The 21,367-nt window shown below is 33.0% G+C and overlaps 1 protein-coding gene across 3 annotated transcripts in view; it reads right to left on the bottom strand.

The window, feature by feature from the left end:
• Window positions 1-17,577, bottom strand: part of LOC134687134 (uncharacterized) — a 28,460-nt gene extending 10,883 nt beyond the window's left edge. The window contains exons 1-7 of one of the 3 annotated variants that reach the window (XM_063547149.1): window positions 17,508-17,577; window positions 15,547-15,725; window positions 10,867-10,980; window positions 8,657-8,721; window positions 7,955-8,047; window positions 7,024-7,272; window positions 5,529-5,576 (exon numbers count right to left, since the gene is read on the bottom strand). In XM_063547149.1, coding sequence (XP_063403219.1) covers window positions 5,529-5,576; window positions 7,024-7,272; window positions 7,955-8,047; window positions 8,657-8,721; window positions 10,867-10,980; window positions 15,547-15,725; window positions 17,508-17,524 — 765 coding nt within the window. In that variant the 5' untranslated portion in view covers window positions 17,525-17,577. Of the gene's footprint in view, window positions 1-5,528; window positions 5,577-7,023; window positions 7,273-7,954; window positions 8,048-8,656; window positions 8,722-10,866; window positions 10,981-15,546; window positions 15,726-17,396 lie in introns of all 3 variants that reach the window. The other 2 variants (XM_063547150.1, XM_063547151.1) reach the window with 2 other exon arrangements.
• Between the last annotated feature and the right edge of the window lie 3,790 nt (window positions 17,578-21,367).

Below are 21,367 nucleotides of genomic sequence, written 5' to 3'. Positions count from 1 at the left end.
CTGTATGTATTGTTAAATGGAAGTAAAACTAAGTCCATTTATAAGTAAAAGCAGGGTTTACGCTGGCAGTCGCCATTTTCGCAATATGCGAAAAAATAATAATTGTGGCGATAAAAATTCGTCATTTGCGAAAGCACTTGGCGAAAGAAATATATGTAATGATTTATTTTCCTCCATCTTGTTTATTTATTGTTTTTTGGAGTTTTTCTGACTTTACCCGATCAGACAATACTCGAAATTCACCTTGACCTCATTAAGATTTGGACAGAAAATCAATAATCAGCTGATTGCATTTTATAGCTATCGACAACAAAGGACTAATTAATATTTTTTCATTTATAATAGCTATAGTCAAGAAAAGAAAACTGTCGTTATGTAGAAATCTATCAAAAAGGTTGGGAAAAACCCCTAGAACGAGAGTATGGTAGAAAAAAAGGTAAATTTTAAACGAAAATATATTAATTTTACTTGGCGAAAAAAATAATAAAGTGGCGAAAAATATATTGTTTTGGCGAAAGAGGTGGTGCACAAATATTTGACCCAAGGGAAACCCTGAGTAAAAGACAGAAAAACAAGAAACAAATTTCCTTCTAGATACTAGCTTTTGATCATAAACAAACTTCTGTCCAAGTTTGGTATAAATCCGGGATAGTTTAAGAAATTTATTAAAATTTTAAAAGATTGAAAATTGACTACAAAGGTCAATAACTCCTACAGGGGTCAATTGACCATTTCGTTCATGTTGACTTATTGTAGATCTTACTTTGCTGAAAATTATTGCTGTTTATAGTTTACCTATATCTATAATAATATTCAATATAATAACCAAAAACAGCAAAATGTCCTTAAAATTACCAATTCAGGGGCTGCAACCCAAAAACAGGTTGTCCAATTCATCTGAAAATTTCAGGGCAGATAGATCTTGACCTGATTAACAATTTTACTTCATGTCAGATTTTCTCTAAATTATTTGGTTTTTGAGTTATAAGCCAAAAACTGCATTTTACCCCTATGTTCTATTTTTAGCCGTGGCGGCCATCTTGGTTTGATGGCCAGGTCACCGGACACATTTTTTAAACAAGAAACCCCAAAGATGATTGTGGCCAAGTTTGGATCAATTTGGCACAGCAGTTTCAGAGGAGAAGATTTTTCTAAAAGATTACTAAGATTTACGAAAAATGGTTAAAAATTGACTATAAAGGGCAATAACTCCTAAAGTGGTCAACTGATCATTTTGGTCATGTTGACTTATTTGTAGATCTTACTTTGCTGAACATTATTGCTTTTTACAGTTTATCTCTATCTAAAATAATATTCAAGATAATAACCAAAAACAACAAAATTTCCTTAAAATTACCAATTCAGGGGCAGCAACCTAACAACGGAATGTCAGATTCATCTGAAAATTTCAGAGCAGGTAGATCTTAACCTGATTAACAATATTACCCCAAGTCAGATTTGCCTTAAATGCTTTGGTTTTTGAGTTATAAGCCAAAAACTGCATTTTACCCCTATGTTCTATTTATAGCCATGGCGGCCATCTTGGTTAGTTGGCGGGGTCACCGGACACAATTTTTAAACTAGATACCCCAATGATGATTGTGGCCAAGTTTGGTTAAATTTGGCCTAGTAGTTTCAGAGGAGAAGATTTTTGTAAAAGTTAACGCAGGACGACGACGACGGACGACGCCGGACGCCAAGTGATGAGAAAAGCTCACTTGGCCATTCGGGCCAGGTGAGCTAAAAAACTTGAACCACAGGGTGAATGTAAAGTTTCCTGGCAGAAAAACTAAGTCCATATATATACACGGTCATTTATAAGAAAATACGAAACTCTGGATACCTTATCTTATGATCCTATGATAAACAAGCTTCTGTCCAAATTTGGTACCAAATCCATGATAGTTTAAGAAAGTAATTTAAAAAAAATCAAAAACTTCATCCCATTGAGTGAATATTTGTTAACGCAGACAACAGAATGTAGGATTGCTATGTCTTGCTTTTTCGACACAAGTCGAAGGCTCAACAAAAAACCAACATCATATGAATGTTATAGATGGTTTTACATGTAAAGCCGTTCCTTTATTAAAAAGTAAATATAAACAGGGAGGAGGTATTTTTCTCATGATTAAAAACTGTTTTTCTAACTTTATTAAAGTTGTTAAAGTTCTCCATGATACAATTATATGGTTACAAGTATCAAAAGATGTGACAATTTGTGGTCAAGATTATTATGTTGGTTGTGTCTATTTACCACCAATTAGCTCAAATTATTATAAAATGTATGAATGTGATATATTTTATGAACTGATTAATTATGTTGAAAAATATTCAACTGAGTCTTCTAAGGTATTTTTATTAGGTGATATGAATGCTAGAACTGCAATAGGTAATGATTTTATTAAACATGATAGTTTGTATGGATCAATTTTTGACGATTCCAATCACATTTTTAACTATATGAGTGACAATAATCTACCTGTTCGAAGGAACCCTGATCAAAGTACTAATGAGTACGGAACAAAACTGTTAAATTTGTGTAGAAGTACTGGACTTCGAATTGTGAATGGTCGACACAAAGACGGAACGGCAAACGATTTTACTTTTTGTGGTTCGCGGGGTATGAGTGTCGTTGATTACCTGATAGTACCGTTTGACTATTTTCACATTGTGGAACAGTTTATAGTTAGTAACTTTACTTCGTTCAGTGATCATGCGCCTCTTCACATACGTCTACAATGCAAAGCGCTGTCTTATACACATGAACAACAAAACCTTAATGTATCTTCAAGTGCATTTGACAGTTTTCGGTGGAACGATGACTTAAAAGAACAGTGTTACGAATCCTTAATTTTGAATAGTGGGTTACTCAGCCAAATAGTTTTTTGTGATGCTAAAAAATCGCAAGATGGTATTGACAATTATATTGAAACTTTTACTACTCAGTTAACGGATATTGTTGCTCCATTTTTTAGAAGTACCAGTAATAAATCTATTGACTGTCAACGTACGAGCCGAAAATTTGTATGTAAAACTACTGATAAGCCATGGTTCAATTGTGAGTGTAGAAGTCTTCGTCATGTTTATTTAAGTGCGTTAAATATATTTAATAAGAACAAAATAGCAGAAAATCATCAGAGACTTATCTCTACGAAGAGACAATACAAAGTGTTCGAAAATAAGTTAAAACGGCAGTATAAACATCAAGAAGGTGACATGCTTGAGCATCTACATAAAAGCGACCCTAAAAAGTTTTATAGAATGTTCCAAAAGAAGCGCGCTAAGAATACAGAAGTGCCCCTTTCGTCATTTTTTGAACATTTTAAAGAGTTATCATCAAGTAACACTCCAATAGTCAATGACACACAGAGTATACAAGACACTACATACGAAGAACTTGACCGTGTTATCACGCAGGACGAAATTTTGAAATGTATTTCCAAATTGAAACGTGGGAAAAGTCATGGAATTGACGGAATTCTGAACGAAATGTTAATTGAATATAAGGATGTGCTGATTCCGTTCTTAGAGGAAATGTTCAACAGGGTATTGTCTTCTGGTTACTTTCCGACAACATGGACAGTTGCGATACTTGTTCCAGTTTTTAAAAAAGGCGATCCGTCTGATCCTGTAAACTATCGCGGCATAAGTTTGGTTAGTAATTTGGCCAAATTGTTCACGTCCATTATGAATATGAGATTATTACTTTGGTCCGATACCTATGACATTATAACTGATGCACAGTTTTGATTTCGTCCGGGCAGCAGTACAGTTGATGCGATGTTTAGTTTAGTAACTGTGATTCAAAAAACACTCTCCAGTAAGAATTGTTTGTATTGCTGTTTTGTAGACTACAAACAGGCGTTTGATACAATTTGTAGACTGAATTTATGGTTGAAATTGTCAAAAATTGGTATAACAGGGAAACTTTTATCATTACTAAAATCAATGTATTCAAATGTAAAATCATGTGTACGAATTGATGGTTTTTATTCAGAGCAGTTCACGAGTACAGTTGGCTTAATGCAAGGGGAAGTACTCTCTCCAATCCTTTTTTCATTGTACGTGAACGATTTTGAAATGGAATTTTTAAATAACGGTAATGTACCGTATGAAGTACAAGAATTGTCTCTATTTTTGCTTATGTATGCCGATGATATGATACTATTTTCTGATTCTGTAAAAGGTTTACAAGATATGTTGGACACACTTTTATTGTACACTCAAAAATGGGGTTTAACTGTGAACAATGCTAAAACAAAAATTATGGTATTTAGAAATGGTGGTAATGTGAGGGTTGAAGAAAAGTGGTATTTTGATGGTAGTTTTATTGACATTGTTGATGAATTTTGTTATTTAGGTATTCTGTTGAATTATAACGGAAAATTTTTGAAAACTCAAAAACAATTAGCTGAGCAAGGCAGGAAAGCTGTATTTGCCTTGAAATCAAAAGTGTCATCCTTATATTTGAATGTTTTCACGTACCTTAATTTGTTTGATACATATATAAGTAGTATTTTATGCTATGGCAGTGAGATATGGGGCTTTCATAAAGCTCCGAATATTGAAAAAGTTCAGTTAGATTTTTGCAAAAATATTTTAGGTGTCAAACAATGTACAACGAATGTAATGGTGTATTATGAACTTGGTAGATATCCTTTGATATATCATAGATTGTATAATATTATAAGATACTGGTTTAAACTTTTATCAACTAATAATTGTATTCTTGAAAATTGTTACAAAGAGCAGGTACGGAATCAATGTAATAACAGAAATAGTTGGATTTATCAACTGAAGTATTTATTGTTTAATTTGGGTCTGAATGACTTCTGGTATAACCAAGATAATTTAGTTGTAAATGACACTCTTAAGTATTTTGTCAAAACTAGAATATTTGATCAAGCTTATCAATATTTGAATCAATTGTTGGATGGCTTGCCAAAGTGTTTTTTATATAAATACTGTGTAAATAATGTTCGTTTACAATTTTACCTTACTAAACATGTGAATTTTAGAGTGTATCTAACTAGAATAAGATTGTCTTCACATAACTTATTTGTTGAAACAGGACGATATCACGGGGTTAATAGATCAGAAAGAAAATGCACTCTCTGTACTTTAAATACGATAGAAGACGAGTTTCATTTTATTTTACAGTGTGATTGTTATAATGAAATTAGGAGGCAGTATATTAAGCCATATTATTATAAGCGTCCATCTTCATTTAAACTTATACAGTTGTTGGGCACAGAAAATGTAAAAGACATATGTAACCTTTGTAAATATCTTTTCCATGCATTTAAACGTAGAACAGACATGTTATAAGTTACCAATACTTAATATAGATTATTACTCTTCTCGGATGTATTCATTGATCAGTTATGTATGTTTTGTGTATTTATTTATGATATATTGTATTTGCATATATATTATATTTGTACTGATGAGCATTATTTGCTCAAAGTAATAAAAGAATTGAATTGAATTGAAAATTGAATGCAAAATAGTCTATTAATCAATCTTACCTGTTCCTTGATTTCTTCTGCTGGACTGTTCAAAGAAGCATATCCTCTCTGTAAATGTAAAATCATTTTTCAATAAGTTTCAAAACATTAGATGAAATCAATTTTCTTCATGGAACCATATACAACGGACCTGAATTTTGTACCCGCTAAGCTAATGATTTTTGTTTAAATACTACTGTTTTGCTACATTAACCAAGTCAATTAAGGGAAACATTTTGTTGAATGGCAGACAGGCTCAAGAAGTATGTATTTATGTATATATTTGATGGTTAAATTGTTAAAATTCATAAATCTTCACATTTCCCATTAATATTTAAAGTAGCCACAACATCTATTCTGACATAGTTTTGTCCCTAAAATAAAGATACTTAAATAGTTTGAATCTAAAATTCTTGTAATTATAAAATGTCACTTAAGACAAATTCATCCTAAACTAGTTTTCATCAAACTAGTCTTGCAAGTCCAAAAATTATAAAAAACAAGAATGTGTCCAAAGTACACGGATGCCCCACTTGCACTATCTTTTTCCATGTTCTATGGACCATGAAATTGGGTAATTATCTAATTTGGCATTAAAATTAGAAAGATCATACTATAGGGAACATATGTACTAAGTTTCAAGTTGATTGGACTTCAGCTTCATCAAAAACTACCTTGACCAAAAACTTAAACTAAAACTCCCACTTTCATTTTCTATGTTCAGTGGACCATGAAATTGGAGTCAAAAGTCTAATTTGGCTTAAAAATTAGAAAGATCATATCATAAGCAACAAGTGTACTAAGTTTCAAGTTGATTGGACTTCAGCTTCATCAAAAACTACCTTGACCAAAAAACTTTAACCTGAACGGACGCACAGACGGACGACCGAAGCCACAGACCAGAAAACATAATGCCCCTCTACCATCGTAGGTGGGGCATAAAAAGAAGTAATTTTTGTACATTGCCTACAGAGTTACCAGATATTTTTAGGTGCAAGTGGAAAGTTACCATTCCATAGGCTAGTAATATATTATTTTACATTCAAACAAGTGTATCAATATCTCAATGAATTATTGGTTAATAAAGTTGGATGATGATCAAGGGGAGGTAATCTTGATAATTTATTACTCTATTGGGAGTACCATGTAATTTCAAAGAGTTGGGATGCCAAAGGGGGGAATATCTGTGTTAGTTGAAACACTTAATTGGCTTGCATTTTAAAAAAAAATCAAATATGGAGATCTGTTAGATGTCAATTATTACCGCCAATAAATTTCAAATTTTTACTATTGTAAACTTTAAATGCTCATACTGTAAAACCACAAACTAGTGCTATGTTTTTTTTTATTATTGTGAAAAATGAGACAGGGTTTTGAGGGTTATGATCACTATAATTTTAACTCAAACTTGATTTTTTTTATATGAATTAAACAGGAATTTTTCAATACGGCAAAAATTAAAATCGCATTTTAGAACTTACAGTAAATTAAACAACAATAATTCCAAAGTGTTTACCTGTGTTTCAAGTTCATGATGAGTTTCCAGTTTCTGTAGACTTGTCATTGCAGGTAACCGTTTTGGTGGGGTTTTCCCAAATGTGGAAAATGGTGAATCAAGGGTATTGTGTGTCTCAATTGAAAGTCTCTTTTTTGGTCTACAGAGTTGTTTTCTGGAATCAAAGACCACTTCCTCATCAAAACTAAATCCTCTGGCAATATAAGTAGGACATGGACTCTCTGAGTCTGTTGAACCTCTGTAATATTTCTAAAATAACAGAAAAACATATGTAAGAAGATTGTGTTTTAAGTATAAAAATGAAAAGCACACAAATTTTACTAGTTCTAAGTAATAAAACAAATTTGGATGAAATCACATACCGTTTTGAGGTAGGTGTTATTTTATTTTTTGATAATATTGCAGTAATCAAACATTTGTTGTCCCAAGCAATTCAAAATAGCTGATCCATCCCTAGCTATGACATCTCAACTGTGCATTTGATGGTAGCTTTGAGCAAATGAAAAAAACTGTTTCACAAATATTGCATTAAAATATACAAATAAATAGTAAAGAAATCATTTACAAAAACATCTTATTTCTTATAATTGAAAGCTGTCAATAAAACTGCCGTGTTGATAAGAAGAAGAAATGGAGGATGTTCATTTTGTAAGATTCTGATAGATTAAAATGAATTCAATATAAAAGTGCTACCAATCTATTTAAGCATACACCAATCTGACGAATATATAGATTCTGGTTCAACACTTTGCTGACAAGAATCTGACGACTTCTATCTACTTTATTTTCTGGTAGTTTTTACATCTGCCAATGAAATTTCAGCCTTTAAATTTTTGATGTTGTGTATCATTAGGGCAAATCTAGAGGATCCAGAAAGAAAAACTAAGCAATGCATGGAAACATGATTTGTAATGTAATCAGATTATCATACCCCAGGCAACTTTCTCTTGTTCCACAACTTCATAAAATCTTTGAAGTATGCCTTTAACTTTGGAGATGTCATATTCTTTGTACATTTATGTTTCTGAAAAATAAATCCTTAGACTGTATAAAGTTCCTTCTTTATAATTTATCAAAAGCAACTTTGAATTAGTTAAAAGGAACTTGAAATTTGGTAAAATATTGCTAAATTTGGAAACATGTCCCTGTATAAATTGGTGATTAAAATTCAATAAATTTCAGACATTTTCAAGCTTTTCAAGAGATTTTTTCATTGGTTGATAGGTATTTGGCTGTTTGCAGTGAAAGTAAATATTGGACCAAATTGAGCAAACTGTATAACTGAAGAAGGCCAATGGCCGAAACGTCTTGAAAAATTGGTTTATTTAAACAATTATATAAAGTATGTTCCCTATTGGAATTTTGAGAACAACAATCTGTATAAGACAAACCTCTCGGAGCTCTGAATAAATAGGTATGTTTAAAATTTCAAGAAATCTGGATACAGATGAGATATACATATCAGATATCAGAATGAAAGTTTTTAATGTTTGTGTTAATCACCTGATTGCATTATCAAAAACCTCATAAAAATTCCTGAATATACACTCCTGATATCTGAGCTATTATTTTTCAAATATTGTGCATCTAAGAATATGAAAATTAATTATACATGGCTAAATCTATATTTTACCTCTTCTTCTATCCATGTAGAGAACTCTCCATGCTTATTGAGAAAATCATCCATTGAAATAATATCTGTAATATAAAAAATGGTTATACTTTACATACCCATGATACCCTTTATGTAAAAGAACAACACCCAAGATAAAACTTTTAATCTTCTAGTTTATAATGGAGTTATCGACAAGAGTATATTTCACGCAATTTTGATCCCTAGTAAATCTATTTAGTAGAAAACTGTTTATACATGTACTTATTTGAATTGTTTCAGTATAAACCAAAAAGACATCTAAATACAACATGGAAGACTATTCAATTTAGAATTTATGTTTGGACTTTTTTGTTTGCTTTTTGGACTTGAATGTTTGTCCCTAATTTTTTATTAACTGTGCATTTGCATTCAGGTATCGCAGATCAAATTTATTTGTTCATAGTGTGTTAATTTACGTTTTTTTAATGAGTCAAGCCTTCCAATTGATATTTTATTGTGTGTTTTTCTATGTTGTGATGTTATGCTATTGATTCAGAACTAGAGGCTCTAAAGAGCCTGTGTCGCTCACCTTGGTTTTTGTGAATATTAAACAAAGGACGTAGATGGATTCATGACAAAATTGTGTTTTGGTGATGGTGATGTGTTTGTTCATCTTACTTTACTGAACATTCTAGCTGCTTACAATTATCTCTATCTATAATTAACTTGGCCCAGTAGTTTCAGAGAAGATTTTTGTAAGATTACTAAGATTTACAAAAAAATGGTTAAAACTTGACTATAAAGGGCAATAACTCTTAAAGGGGTCAACTGACAATTTCGGTCATGTTGACTTATTTATAGATCTTACTTTGCCAACATTTATTGTATTTTAAAGTTTATCTCTATCTATAATAATATTCAAGATAATAACCAAAAACAGCAAAATTTCCTTAAAATTACCAGTTCAGGGGCAGCATCCCAACAACAGGTTGTCTGATTCATCTGAAAATTTCAGGGCAGATATATTTTTACTAAATAAACAATTTTACTTTCATGTCAGATTTGCTTTAAATGCTTTGGTTTTTGAGTTATATGCCAAAAACTGAATTTTACCCCTATGTTCTATTTTTAACCGTGGCGGCCATCATGGTTAGTTGACCGGGTCATGCCACACATTTTAAAACTAGATACCCAAATGATGATTGTGGCCAAGTTTGGTTTAATTTGGCCACGTAGTATCAGAGGAGAAGATTTTTATAAAAAATAACTAAGATTTACAAAAAATTGTTAAAAATTGACTATAAAGGGCAATAACTCCTAAAGGGGTCAATTGACCATTTCGGTCACTTAACTTATTTGTAGATCTTACTTTGCTGAACATTATTGCTGTTTACAGTTTATCTCTATCTATAACAATATTCAAGATAATAACCAAAAACAGCAAAATTTCCTTGAAATTGCCAATTCAGGGGCAGCAACCCAACAACAGGTTGTCCGATTCACCTGAAAAAATCCAGGGCAGATAGATCTTGACCTGGTCAATAATTTAACCCCGTCAGATTTGCTCTAAATGCTTTGGTTTTTGAGTTATAAGCCAAAAAATGCATTTTACCCCTATGTTCTATTTTTAGCCGTGGCGGCCATCTTGGTTGGTTGGCGGGGTCACGCCACACAATTTTTAAATTAGATACCTCAATGATGATAATGGCCAAGTTTGGATTAATTTGGCCCAGCAGTTTCAGAGGAGAAGATTTTTGTAAAAGTTAACGACGACGACGGACGCCAAGTGATGAGAAAAGCTCACTTGGCCCTTTGGGCCAGGTGAGCTAAAAAGGGAAAAGGTTTGGTACCATTAAAACTTTTAATCCCGCTGCAAATGTTTGCACCTGTCCTAAGTCAGGAATCTGATGTACAGTAGTTAACGTTTGTTTTTGTAATTTATCCATGTTTCTCGTTTTCAATATAGATTGAACCGTTGGTTTTCAGGTTTTAAACTAGTAATTTTGGGGACCTTTATAGCTTGTTGTTCTGTGTGAGCCAAGGCTCTGTATTGAAGGCTGTACATTGACCTATAATGGTTTACTTTTATAAATTGTTATTTGGATGGAGAGTTGTCTCATTGGCACTCACACCATATCTTCCTATATCTATATGTAGTTAATGCCATTATGATTAAACTGAATACAAATTCTACAGGTATAACTCAATAACAGAACATATTTTTTACTTTATAGCAGACCAAACATTACTTTTATCTAGTTTTTCTCTCTTTTCTTGATCCTTCTTTTTATCCCTTCTAACAGACATCTTAGCAAAGGTTCTCTGTTTCCTACTGATCTTGTTAACATCATCACATGATGAACCTGTTTTAATACAAAGACATAAATATGTTATATACATTATATACATATACAGTAAAACATGACTTAACAGAATACTGTATAAACCAAATATGTTCCAGAGCACTGTCATATCAAATTATGTGAGTTGTGAACCTGATGAAACTGAATATTGGCCCAAACCGAACACAATCTTAAGTCCTGAAGAGGTTCGCTTTAAACTGGTTTCACTGTATATATAGAAATACATTGTGTTAATTTGTGAATGTTTCTAAGCTGAAAGGAAAAGAATATGTCACATCATGTCTGTTTATTTTATGATTACTTTATGTTGGTTGGAACTTTATATGGCGACTCAAATACTTGAAAATCCCACAATGAGTTCTAAAACTATTGTGAAATATCAAACTTGTCTGGTAGAAATTGCTTTACTAACAATTTTCTAACAAAATATTTGATGTAAGTATTTTCCCTCTAATTGAACCTAGAACCTTTTTTGCTTAACATTTGGATGCATAATGAGTCACAAAATAAAAACTTTAAAGTTAAATCCATGAAAAACATAGCTAGATAACCAGTAGTGGATCCAGAAATTTTCATACATTCACTGACTGCAGAAGAGGGAGCCACCTCCTGTCATGCTTCAGTGATTCCCTATATAAGCAACCAAATTTTTTCTCCAAAAAAAAATCCGCCTCTGATAACATGGATAATCAACACATGATAATCAAAGTGCTGGATAGCACCTGTGGAAAGTTTGTAACGGTAGATTGTAATATTTCAAATAGATAGTATGTAGATTGCATGGTTAACTTTTTTTCCTACTTAAAAAAGAAAAAAACTTTATCAAGAAATGATTGTAACAGGATGCTGCTACAAAGTCTCCCAAACAAAGCTCTCAAAATTAGTCATTCCCACGGGTCGCCTGACATTAAGCAAAGTCCAATACAAATTGGTCTGGTCTAGTAAAGTGATATTCATGATTTGGGGGTGGGGATCTAGACAGTTTACAAGTTCTCAAACAGGCAGGAGGTAGGATAAGAGTGGCCCTATGGGACTAGCCTTTTATTTCATCTGATTTGTTTTATTATTCCGTACAAGAATGTATGTTGTTTCAGTGTGGGGATTTCAAAAGTTTTCAAGTTTTCGAAAAGGGGGTGGATCTTGACTGTTTACAAGTTCTCAAAACAGGATGGGGTGGGGTTACACCAAGGGACTTAATTATATTTCAATTTATTCGTTTTATTGTCCAATACAAGAATATTTATGATTAAGGGTTGGGGATCTCAACCGTTTACAAGTTCTCAAACATGAGGGGTTGGGGATGACTCTGAGGTACTCCCACTATATAACATTGGTTTTGTTTTGTTGCCCCATAAAATAGAATATTTATGGTTTAGGGGTGATCATCTCGACCGTATAAGTTTTCAAAAAGAAGTTTGTTGGGTCACCCCTGTGGACTTCTTCTATATTTCAATTTGATTTATTATATTTTCTCATACAAAAATATATATGGTTTGTGGGTGGGGATCTCAGCCGTTTACAAGTTCTCAAACAACAAGGGGATGGGAGTGACCCCTAGGGACTCGCCTTCTTTTGAATTTGATTTGTTTTATTGTCCAGTACAATATATGGTTAAGGGGTGGGGATCTTGACCATTTTCAAGTTGTCAAACAACAGGGGGTGGGGCTGACTCAAAGGGACTCCCACTTTATTTCATTGAATTTGTTTTGTTGCCCTATACAAAAATAGATATGGTTTAGGGGTGGGGATCTCAACCGTTTACAAGTTCTCAGACATGAGGGAGTGGGGCTGACCCAAAGGGACTCCCACTTTATTTCATTGAATTTTTTTTTTTGCCCTATACAAAAATATATATGGTTTAGGCATGGGGATCTCGACCGTTTACAAGTTCTCAGACATAAGGGGGTGGGGCTGACCCAAAGGGACACCCACTTTATTCAATTTGATTTGTTTTGTTGCCCTATACACAAATATATATGGTTTAGGGTTGGGGATCTCAACCGTTTACAAGTTCTCAAACATGAGGGGGTGGGGCTGACCCAAAGGGACTCCCACTTTATTTCATTGAATTTTTTTTGTTGCCCTATACAAAAATATATATGGTTTAGGGGTTGGGATCTCGACAGTTTACAAGTTCTCAGACATGAGGGGGTGGGGCTGACCCAAAGGGACTCCCACTTTATTTCATTGAATTTGTTTTGTTGCCCTATACAAAAATATATATGGTTTAGGGGTGGGGATCTAGACAGTTTCTAAGTTCCCAGACATGAGGGGTTGGGGCTGACCCAAAGGGACACCCACTTTATTTCATTTGATTTGTTTTGTTGCCACATACAAAAATATATATGGTTTATGGGTGGGGATCTCAACCGTTTACAAGTTTTCGAAAAGAAAGGGGTGGGGTGACTGACCCCTCTGGAGTTCCTCTATATTTCATTTGATTTATTTCATTGTCCCATACAATAATATATATGGTATATGGGTGGAGATCTCAACTGTTAATAAGTTCTCAACAAACCAGGGGGTAAGAGTGACCCCAGGGGACTCGCCTTTTATTTCATTTGATTTGTTTTATTGTAACGTACTAGTATAAAGAACATATAATGTTTAGGAGTTGGGATCTGACTGTTTTAAGTATTCAAACATGAGGGGTTAGGTGGGGTGACATCATTGACTCAACCTGAAAATTTTATTTGTTTTATGGTCCTGTGATCATTACTGAAAACCATGTGTGTCTGTCACTTACTGTTTTCTTCAAGTTTATAATTTATTATTGTTATTGAAAATTTAAAAAAAAATCCCTTAGGGTTCTTTAGTAAATTCCTCCCTCCTGTTGGCCCCTCAAAATACAACTAAATAGACCCCAAGGAGAAAAATAATAAGAACTGAGCAAAAACTTTGTTTAGGAGTCTTAATAGCAATTAGTATAATTACGATTTTTGTTATAGTCCGATTTCTAATGCCGAATATGTAAAAGGCCGAGTTTATTATAGTCCGAGTTTGTTGTGGGCCGAGATCAGATGAGATACCATGATACTTCCGATATTCTCGGGCTTTTACATATTGAATAGAAATTTGTAAAAATCGTAGTATAAAGCGACGAAAAATGTTTATCCATGAAATATTAATTTTCTCTTCAACCGGAGGAAGGTAGGAAACCTTTGAAACCGGGATTGTAGTACTCCCGTTTGGAGGCACACATATATTGATCTGACGCATGTCTGAAGAATACCGATAAAATCATAACGTAGAAACTGCTGTCTCGTGTGTGTATTGATTTTACTTTCCGCGTAGCGCAGATCCGCGAAGTAGTGTTTGTTCGTCTTTCAAATGAAGTTGAATTATTTGATTTATCGATGAAAATTCAGTACATTTATTATTCAAGCTGTATGCTATTAAAATAGAAAAGAGCTCAAAATTTCAAAAGCATCTTTCTATTATTAGTTTTCAAACATAAGTACTACATTATTTAGAAGTAGGACACACTTCCTAAAGTAAGTTAGGCTGTCTCCTTTCCGGTTAGGCCGATGCCTTAAGAAAGTTTATTGCTATAGCAAGCTATAGCAAACTTTCCAAAAAAATAATAAACAAGAGGCTGTCACAACGACAGCAAACCGGATTTATTAACATTTATTTGTATCCTGCCAATATCACAAGAACCATAAGTGAAAATTGTCAATATCAAATTTGACCTCCATTTTGTCATTAGTATCAACATATTAAAATTTGAAAAGCTTAGGTTGAATGGTTCATGAGTAAATGCACGGACACAACTGAAAAAGCCATTTTTCAATCTTTCAAGAACCATAACTCCTGAACAGTAAAAGTCAAAAATCGTCATTATTGAACTTGACCTCCGTTTTGTCATCAGTAACAACATATTAAAATTTGGGATGCTTTGGTTGAACAGTTCATGCGCAAATGTACGGACATGACTGGAAATGCCATTTTTCAATCTTTCAAGCACCATAACTCCTGAACAGTAAAAGTCAAAATCGTCATTATTGAACTTGACCTTCATTTTGTTGTCTTTACAACATATCAAAATTTGAAAAGCTTTGGTTGAACAGTTCATGAGTAAATGCACGGACAACATTTGGTTGCCACCTGCCAGGCCGCCGTACATCCCCAAATCAATAACCGACATATTTGTCATAAAAATCCGGTTAAAAATTAAAGAACCTTTGTGAGCACGCTCACATACCCCACGTCTTCATATTGCCACTGGAGAAACAAAATCTCACTTCGCAAGTGAAATTCTGTTGTGTGGTTTGAGAGGAGTTGGGATGACAAACTGTTGCAGTAGTACATTAAAGTAAATAAGTGCAAAGGGGCGTAACCTCAATAAAAAAAAAAATTAATCGCCATTTCCCGTTGATATGCACAACTACATAGTATGTCCTTATTATCTGAAAAGGTTTCGTGAAATTCTGTTGTGTGGTTTGAGAGGAGTTGCGATGACAAGAAACAGGACTGACGGAAGGACTGACGGTTCAAAAACATTATACCCTCTGCAACCTGTTGCGTGGGGTATAATAAAACTGTCGGAGAGAAATAGTTGTTGACCTGTTTCCCCTGTGTCTGTTGTACTATTTTCTGTTGACGTGTGATCAGAAATATCCATTTCCTCTTCAGATGTTTCTGAAATCTTTTTTCCATCATCCCCATTCTGAATGTCCTTTTTCTTCTTTCCATGGAAATTTGTCAATTCTGATAGAGCAGGCAAAATTCCTCTTTTTTTGGATCTGAAAAAAAAATTCATAAGTTGAATCAAAATTGTGTAAGTACGGGTACGCATGTTAATAAAATACAGCTTCATGTATATAGTTCTTGTTGTTATGTCAGATTTCTGTATCCAGCTTATCATTGTAATAATAATGCTTGTACAATTTGTAATTTCAAGTGTCTTGACCTCTTTTTCCATTTTCATACTTAATAATAAATCCTGTGTAACACTAACCCCCCTACGAGACCCACTTTAATGATCAGGGCGTAAATGTTACAGGAATACAATAAACATATTCAAATAATACGCAAGATACATGTATATCAAATTCTAATTATTTCTAATATATCAGAATCCTTGGGTATAAAGACCAATAGGGTTATTTCACCTTGCAACTTGAATAAACAAAAATAACAATGTAAGAACCACCTGATGTTTGGTCCAATATTTTAAGATCCAACAACTTGATTTCATTAGTGTTCAGTTATAATGGTTATCAAGAATCTGGGTCTGTTCGCATCCAATCAGGGTGTGTCCATTAACATTTGCCCCCTACACGTTCGCGCCCAATAATTTCTAATCGAGTTTTGGTAAGTGTATAGCTATAAGTTTGTTTTTTTCATTGCTTCTAAATAAAATGAGATTCTGCCGATGTTTGTTTGGTGTTGAATATATGGTAAGAATTGTAAGTGTATTGCTTTAAATATATTTTTTTGCATTGTTTCTGCATAATTAGTGAGATTCTGACAACATTTATTTAATGTGTTGAATAAATCTTAATGATGTGTAGGCAAGTGTATTGTGCTATATAAATATATTTTTTTCAGTGTTGCTTAACAAAGTGAGATTCAGACAACATTATTTCATGTGTTAAAAACAATTATAATCAATTATCTTTCGAGTCTTTTTTATTTAGAATCTTCAAAGTATTACTCCTACCAAGCTATTAAATACATGCAGTATTTAAATCAAGTTAAAACAACAATCATCATGATCATGATTTTTAAACAATCAATGAATCATCAATAACACCAAATTTAGCTGAGTATAAATACCAATTAGCAATAATCATACATAATTAACATTTAATAAGTTTAACATCAAATTTAATATAACAAAAAAAGAATCTATATGATAATATAATTCCTCAAATCTTACAGAATTCTCTGGAATTATTTGGTATTTATCAATAAAACATATAAAAAAAAAAAAAAATCAACTGAAATTCAAATAAACATTGGGCGCGAACGTGTAGGGTGCGAACATGTATGGTGTGGACATGTATTTGATGCGAACGGTCCTGATACTGGTTATCAATATCATATGCCCACAGGAATAAGAAATTCTATCAATGAAATTCTGTAAATAATAAAGTTGACTGTCAGTAGAGCTTCTCTCAACATTGTGATGCATTCCACACTCTTCCCTACGAGAAACACTAAGTTTACTGATAGTTGACTATTATTTACAGAATTTTATTGATAGAATGATTCCTGTGATATGCCACAATGTGTTCGACAGAAACCGGGGAAATTTGGCAAATACCATCACACGCAGGGAATGTTGGTGCAACTACTATGGCCAAGCTGAGACTAGTATGTATAACAGTTTTATAAATCTCAGGATAGTGAGCAGAGAGAAAACATTTTTGACATATATTTTTGAAACTAGAAAACAACTCGTACTTAACTGATTGTGCCAAATTTTAGATATCAGCGCATATGGACGTACCTATTCTAAATTGAATATTATATATTATTGTATAGTTAGTATGAAAGTTATTATATATATTTTGACGTACACTTTGAAAACTTCCATTTCATTTTTTACCGCTTTAAATCAAACAAACGTTTATGTAATATAACAGATTTTCAAACGAAACGAATTTATAAAGTGCTTTCGGCGACGTCCGCGTTTTTAGTAAATGGACTATGTCTTTTTATTACTGGCATAACGCACTCGGGATTTAATTAACTGTACTGTGTTTTGATGATACATACTTTATTTGTACTTATTACAAGATGTTTACTACAAGCTCGTGATAAAAAGTAGAAGAATCAGTGCACTCATAGAGACCATGAACATTCATTAACCTATAGTTTAGCATGGCTGTCACGAATATATAAGTTCTTCTTCTTCTTCTTCTTCTTCTTCTTCTTCTTCTTCTTCTTCTTCTTCTTCTTCTTCTTCTTCTTCTTCTTCTTCTTCTTCTTCTTCTTCTTCTTCTTCTTCTTCTTCTTCTTCTTCTTCTTCTTCTTCTTCTTCTTCTTCTTCTTCTTCTTCTTCTTCTTCTTCTTCTTCTTCTTCTTCTTCTTCTTCTTCTTCTTCTTCTTCTTCTTCTTCTTCTTCTTCTTCTTCTTCTTCTTCTTCTTCTTCTTCTTCTTCTTCTTCTTCTTCTTCTTCTTCTTCTTCTTCTTCTTCTTCTTCTTCTTCTTCTTCTTCTACTGATGTTTACTTTCCGGTTCATTCACAATAAAAGCTTTCTGGAATATTATTTCCAGTGATAAAATATTACGATATATGTTCGTAACGGAATAAATAGTATAAAACATTTGTCCCGACAGGAACAGATAAATATATATAGATCTATATATATTATAATACTAGTATGATATTGTTTATAACAAAGTTTCTAGTAAACCATCTGTCAAGTGGAACAAATATCTTTATTTTAATTTAATTAATGAGTGAATGACCCTACAATAACTTGAAGGACTTAATATTCAAAGACGGATAACATATACTATATCATGTCTCCAAAGATAACATTATGAAAGTAATATATTTTAAACACGAATATATAACATTTTGTTCTAGATTGAATCTCAAAGAAACGGAATCAATTCAACTCAGAGTTTAGACAGATATTTCTTACTCCTATGACAGTGATATTGTTTTCCCTAAATTACCGGAGAATAAAAGCTTTTCCCCTGGAGAAGAATCCCAATTAAAAAAAAAATGGCTTTAAATTATTGAAGACAATTTTATCCCCAAACAGTGCAGTCTCAGTAGTAATTGTGCATGAATACAATCTGGAAAACACTCATTTTAACATTTTTTATGTCTAAAATTACTATGTGCCGATTTGACGGTTTATTTATGTATCATTACTGACAATAAGGGATCCGGGCATATTTCAAAGTAAGGGTTTACCTCTTGAAAGGGGGTATGGAAACTGAAGTTCCAGTCAAACTCATGGTTCATTATAAATTTCCCAATTTGATAAAAATGACGCATATTTTCCCAATAAAAAAGGGTAGATGTAGTTTTGAAAAAAGCCAACAATATCCCTGTATCAAGGATTTGTATTATATAAAAAAAAAAAAAGACTTTGCTTTGATTAAGAAGCCCGGCATTGATGGACATTCACATTATCAATCACACTATGATTGTATAGCACACATAATAACTGCATGGTGTTCTATGTTTAGTAATTCACGATCCAACAACTCAAGTTGATTTTTATCAGTGTTCAGTTACCATTGGTGGTTTGCTTATGTGCCACTTGGCACTGATTTCATTTACACCAAAACAAAATATTTCATTTGCGACACAAATATAAAAAAAGAAAAGAAGATGTGGTATGATTGACAATGAGACAACTCTCCACAAGGGACCAAAATGACACGAAAATCAACAACTGTAGGTCACCGTAAGGCCTTCAACAATGAACAAAGTCCATACCGTATATTCAGCTATAAAAGTCCCAAAAATGACAATGTAAAACAATTCAAACGAGAAAACTAGTGACCTTATTTACTATATTTCATTTGCGCCAAACCATAAACCTTTCATTTGCAAACATATTTTAGGTAAATACAGGTAACTAGTATAAAAATCCCGTGGTTATCATGGTTTATGCCACAATGTGTATACGATAAATATAAGGTGTGAATGTAGGTTGTTCAACTAGTCGTTAGCGTATTTGAACGACAGCGTTAGACTTAACGACAAGTTGAACAACCGACCCCAGGGGATTTCATCACGTCAATGAAACTGTACATGTACAGTTTTGTAAGTCTTACGAGACTGCGCAGAGAAAAGCATTAAAAAATAATCCTATCGATCTCTACACACAAGGATTTTGACATAATAATTGAGTATAATTCGATATTACTCTGTAAAAATCAATCTTAAGATACATTTTTAAAATGTAGGACTGTGATCTTTAATAGTACTCGACTAAGGTGCGATGGTTTTGACGCTGAAGTTCAATACTTTTGATTAGTCAACTTGAAGAGCGACGGTGACGCTTATTTGTTGATAACTTAATTCGCCGAAGTGCGTTGGAGGTAACGCTGAAGTGCGATGGATTACTTTAACAATATTTTCAATGTTTTTCATGCTGACATGTGGATATAGACGTCAATTTGTTTGTTAAACAAATTTTCGGTTTTTAAGTACATGTAATCGTACATCACCGAGAGATATAGTAACAAAATTGAATAGGACGATCCCTCATTTAGTAATTCATTCATATCTTTAATTCCTCATAAATGAGATTCAATGAACATACAATTAATGAATATAAGCAAACGTTACAACATAATTACAAACAAATTATTAGTATAAGAGCAAAGTACAAAAGATGATATGTAAATAGTCCACAAAAAAATTTATTTAAAGTAAATGCAGTGACACATCATGTATTGACACATCTACCAACACTGTCTAAGAGATCGACTATACTCAGCTACACACTGGATAAAATGTGCATGACAAAGCTTGAGAAATTGAACCGATTCATCTAGCTATACTTGAAAAAATTGTCAGTGGTTTTCGACCGAGTAACACTTGAAACAGGATTTCGTCGTCGTACATGCTTAATTCATAGTAAAGCTGCACTGGAAAATTGTCACTTAAAATGTCCCACCAAACTTCGCGCTGTGCACTAGTACTTGGACAATTGCAACAAGCGTGTACATAAACATCTTTAAAATTCCTTGTACATATATCACATAGATATAGGAAGATGTGGTGTGAGTGCCAATGAGACAACTCTCAATCCAAATAACAATTTAAAAAGTAAACCATTATAGGTTAAAGTACGGCCTTCAACACGAAGCCTTGGCTCACACCGAACAACAAGCTATAAAGGGTCCCAAAATTACTAGTGTAAAACCATTCAAACGGGAAAACCATGTATACTTATACGAAATACAATGTAAACTCTGTTATTTGAAATGTTGCAGCATAGTTTAAAACGGTATATACATTTAAAGTATAAAAGAACGGTATATATTGCTGAAAATTTAGCATTGTCAGTGAAGGGGCGGATCCAGCCAATTTTAAAGGTGTCCATACTTGGATAACTTGAGGGGGTCCAACCCAGGAACCCGGACCCCAGCACTGGATCCACCGTCACACTGATTCAAAATTAAATGATGTGACGTTTATACACTGATATATATACCAATTTGCTACAAAAGACTATATATAGTGACAAAAAAATAAACATGCTAATTAACAAATAAAAAAACAATAGCTAAATAAAAACGAGGAAAAAATACCTACAAAACAGCAAAATAAAAAAGTAGTTAAAAATTTATAAGGTAAAATCAGTCAGACATGCTTGTTTAAAACCTAGTATAAACAACTTAAGATTAAGTTCACTGATTTCTGAATTATACTGGTTTCAGTTGGTTTCAAGAAAAAAAAGTT

Source organism: Mytilus trossulus, chromosome 10, assembly GCF_036588685.1.
Source record: "Mytilus trossulus isolate FHL-02 chromosome 10, PNRI_Mtr1.1.1.hap1, whole genome shotgun sequence".
NCBI classification, from domain to species: Eukaryota; Metazoa; Mollusca; class Bivalvia; order Mytilida; family Mytilidae; genus Mytilus; species Mytilus trossulus.
The sequence above is the reverse complement of the archived record's forward strand: the minus strand, read 5'-3'. Positions and strand labels throughout refer to the sequence as shown.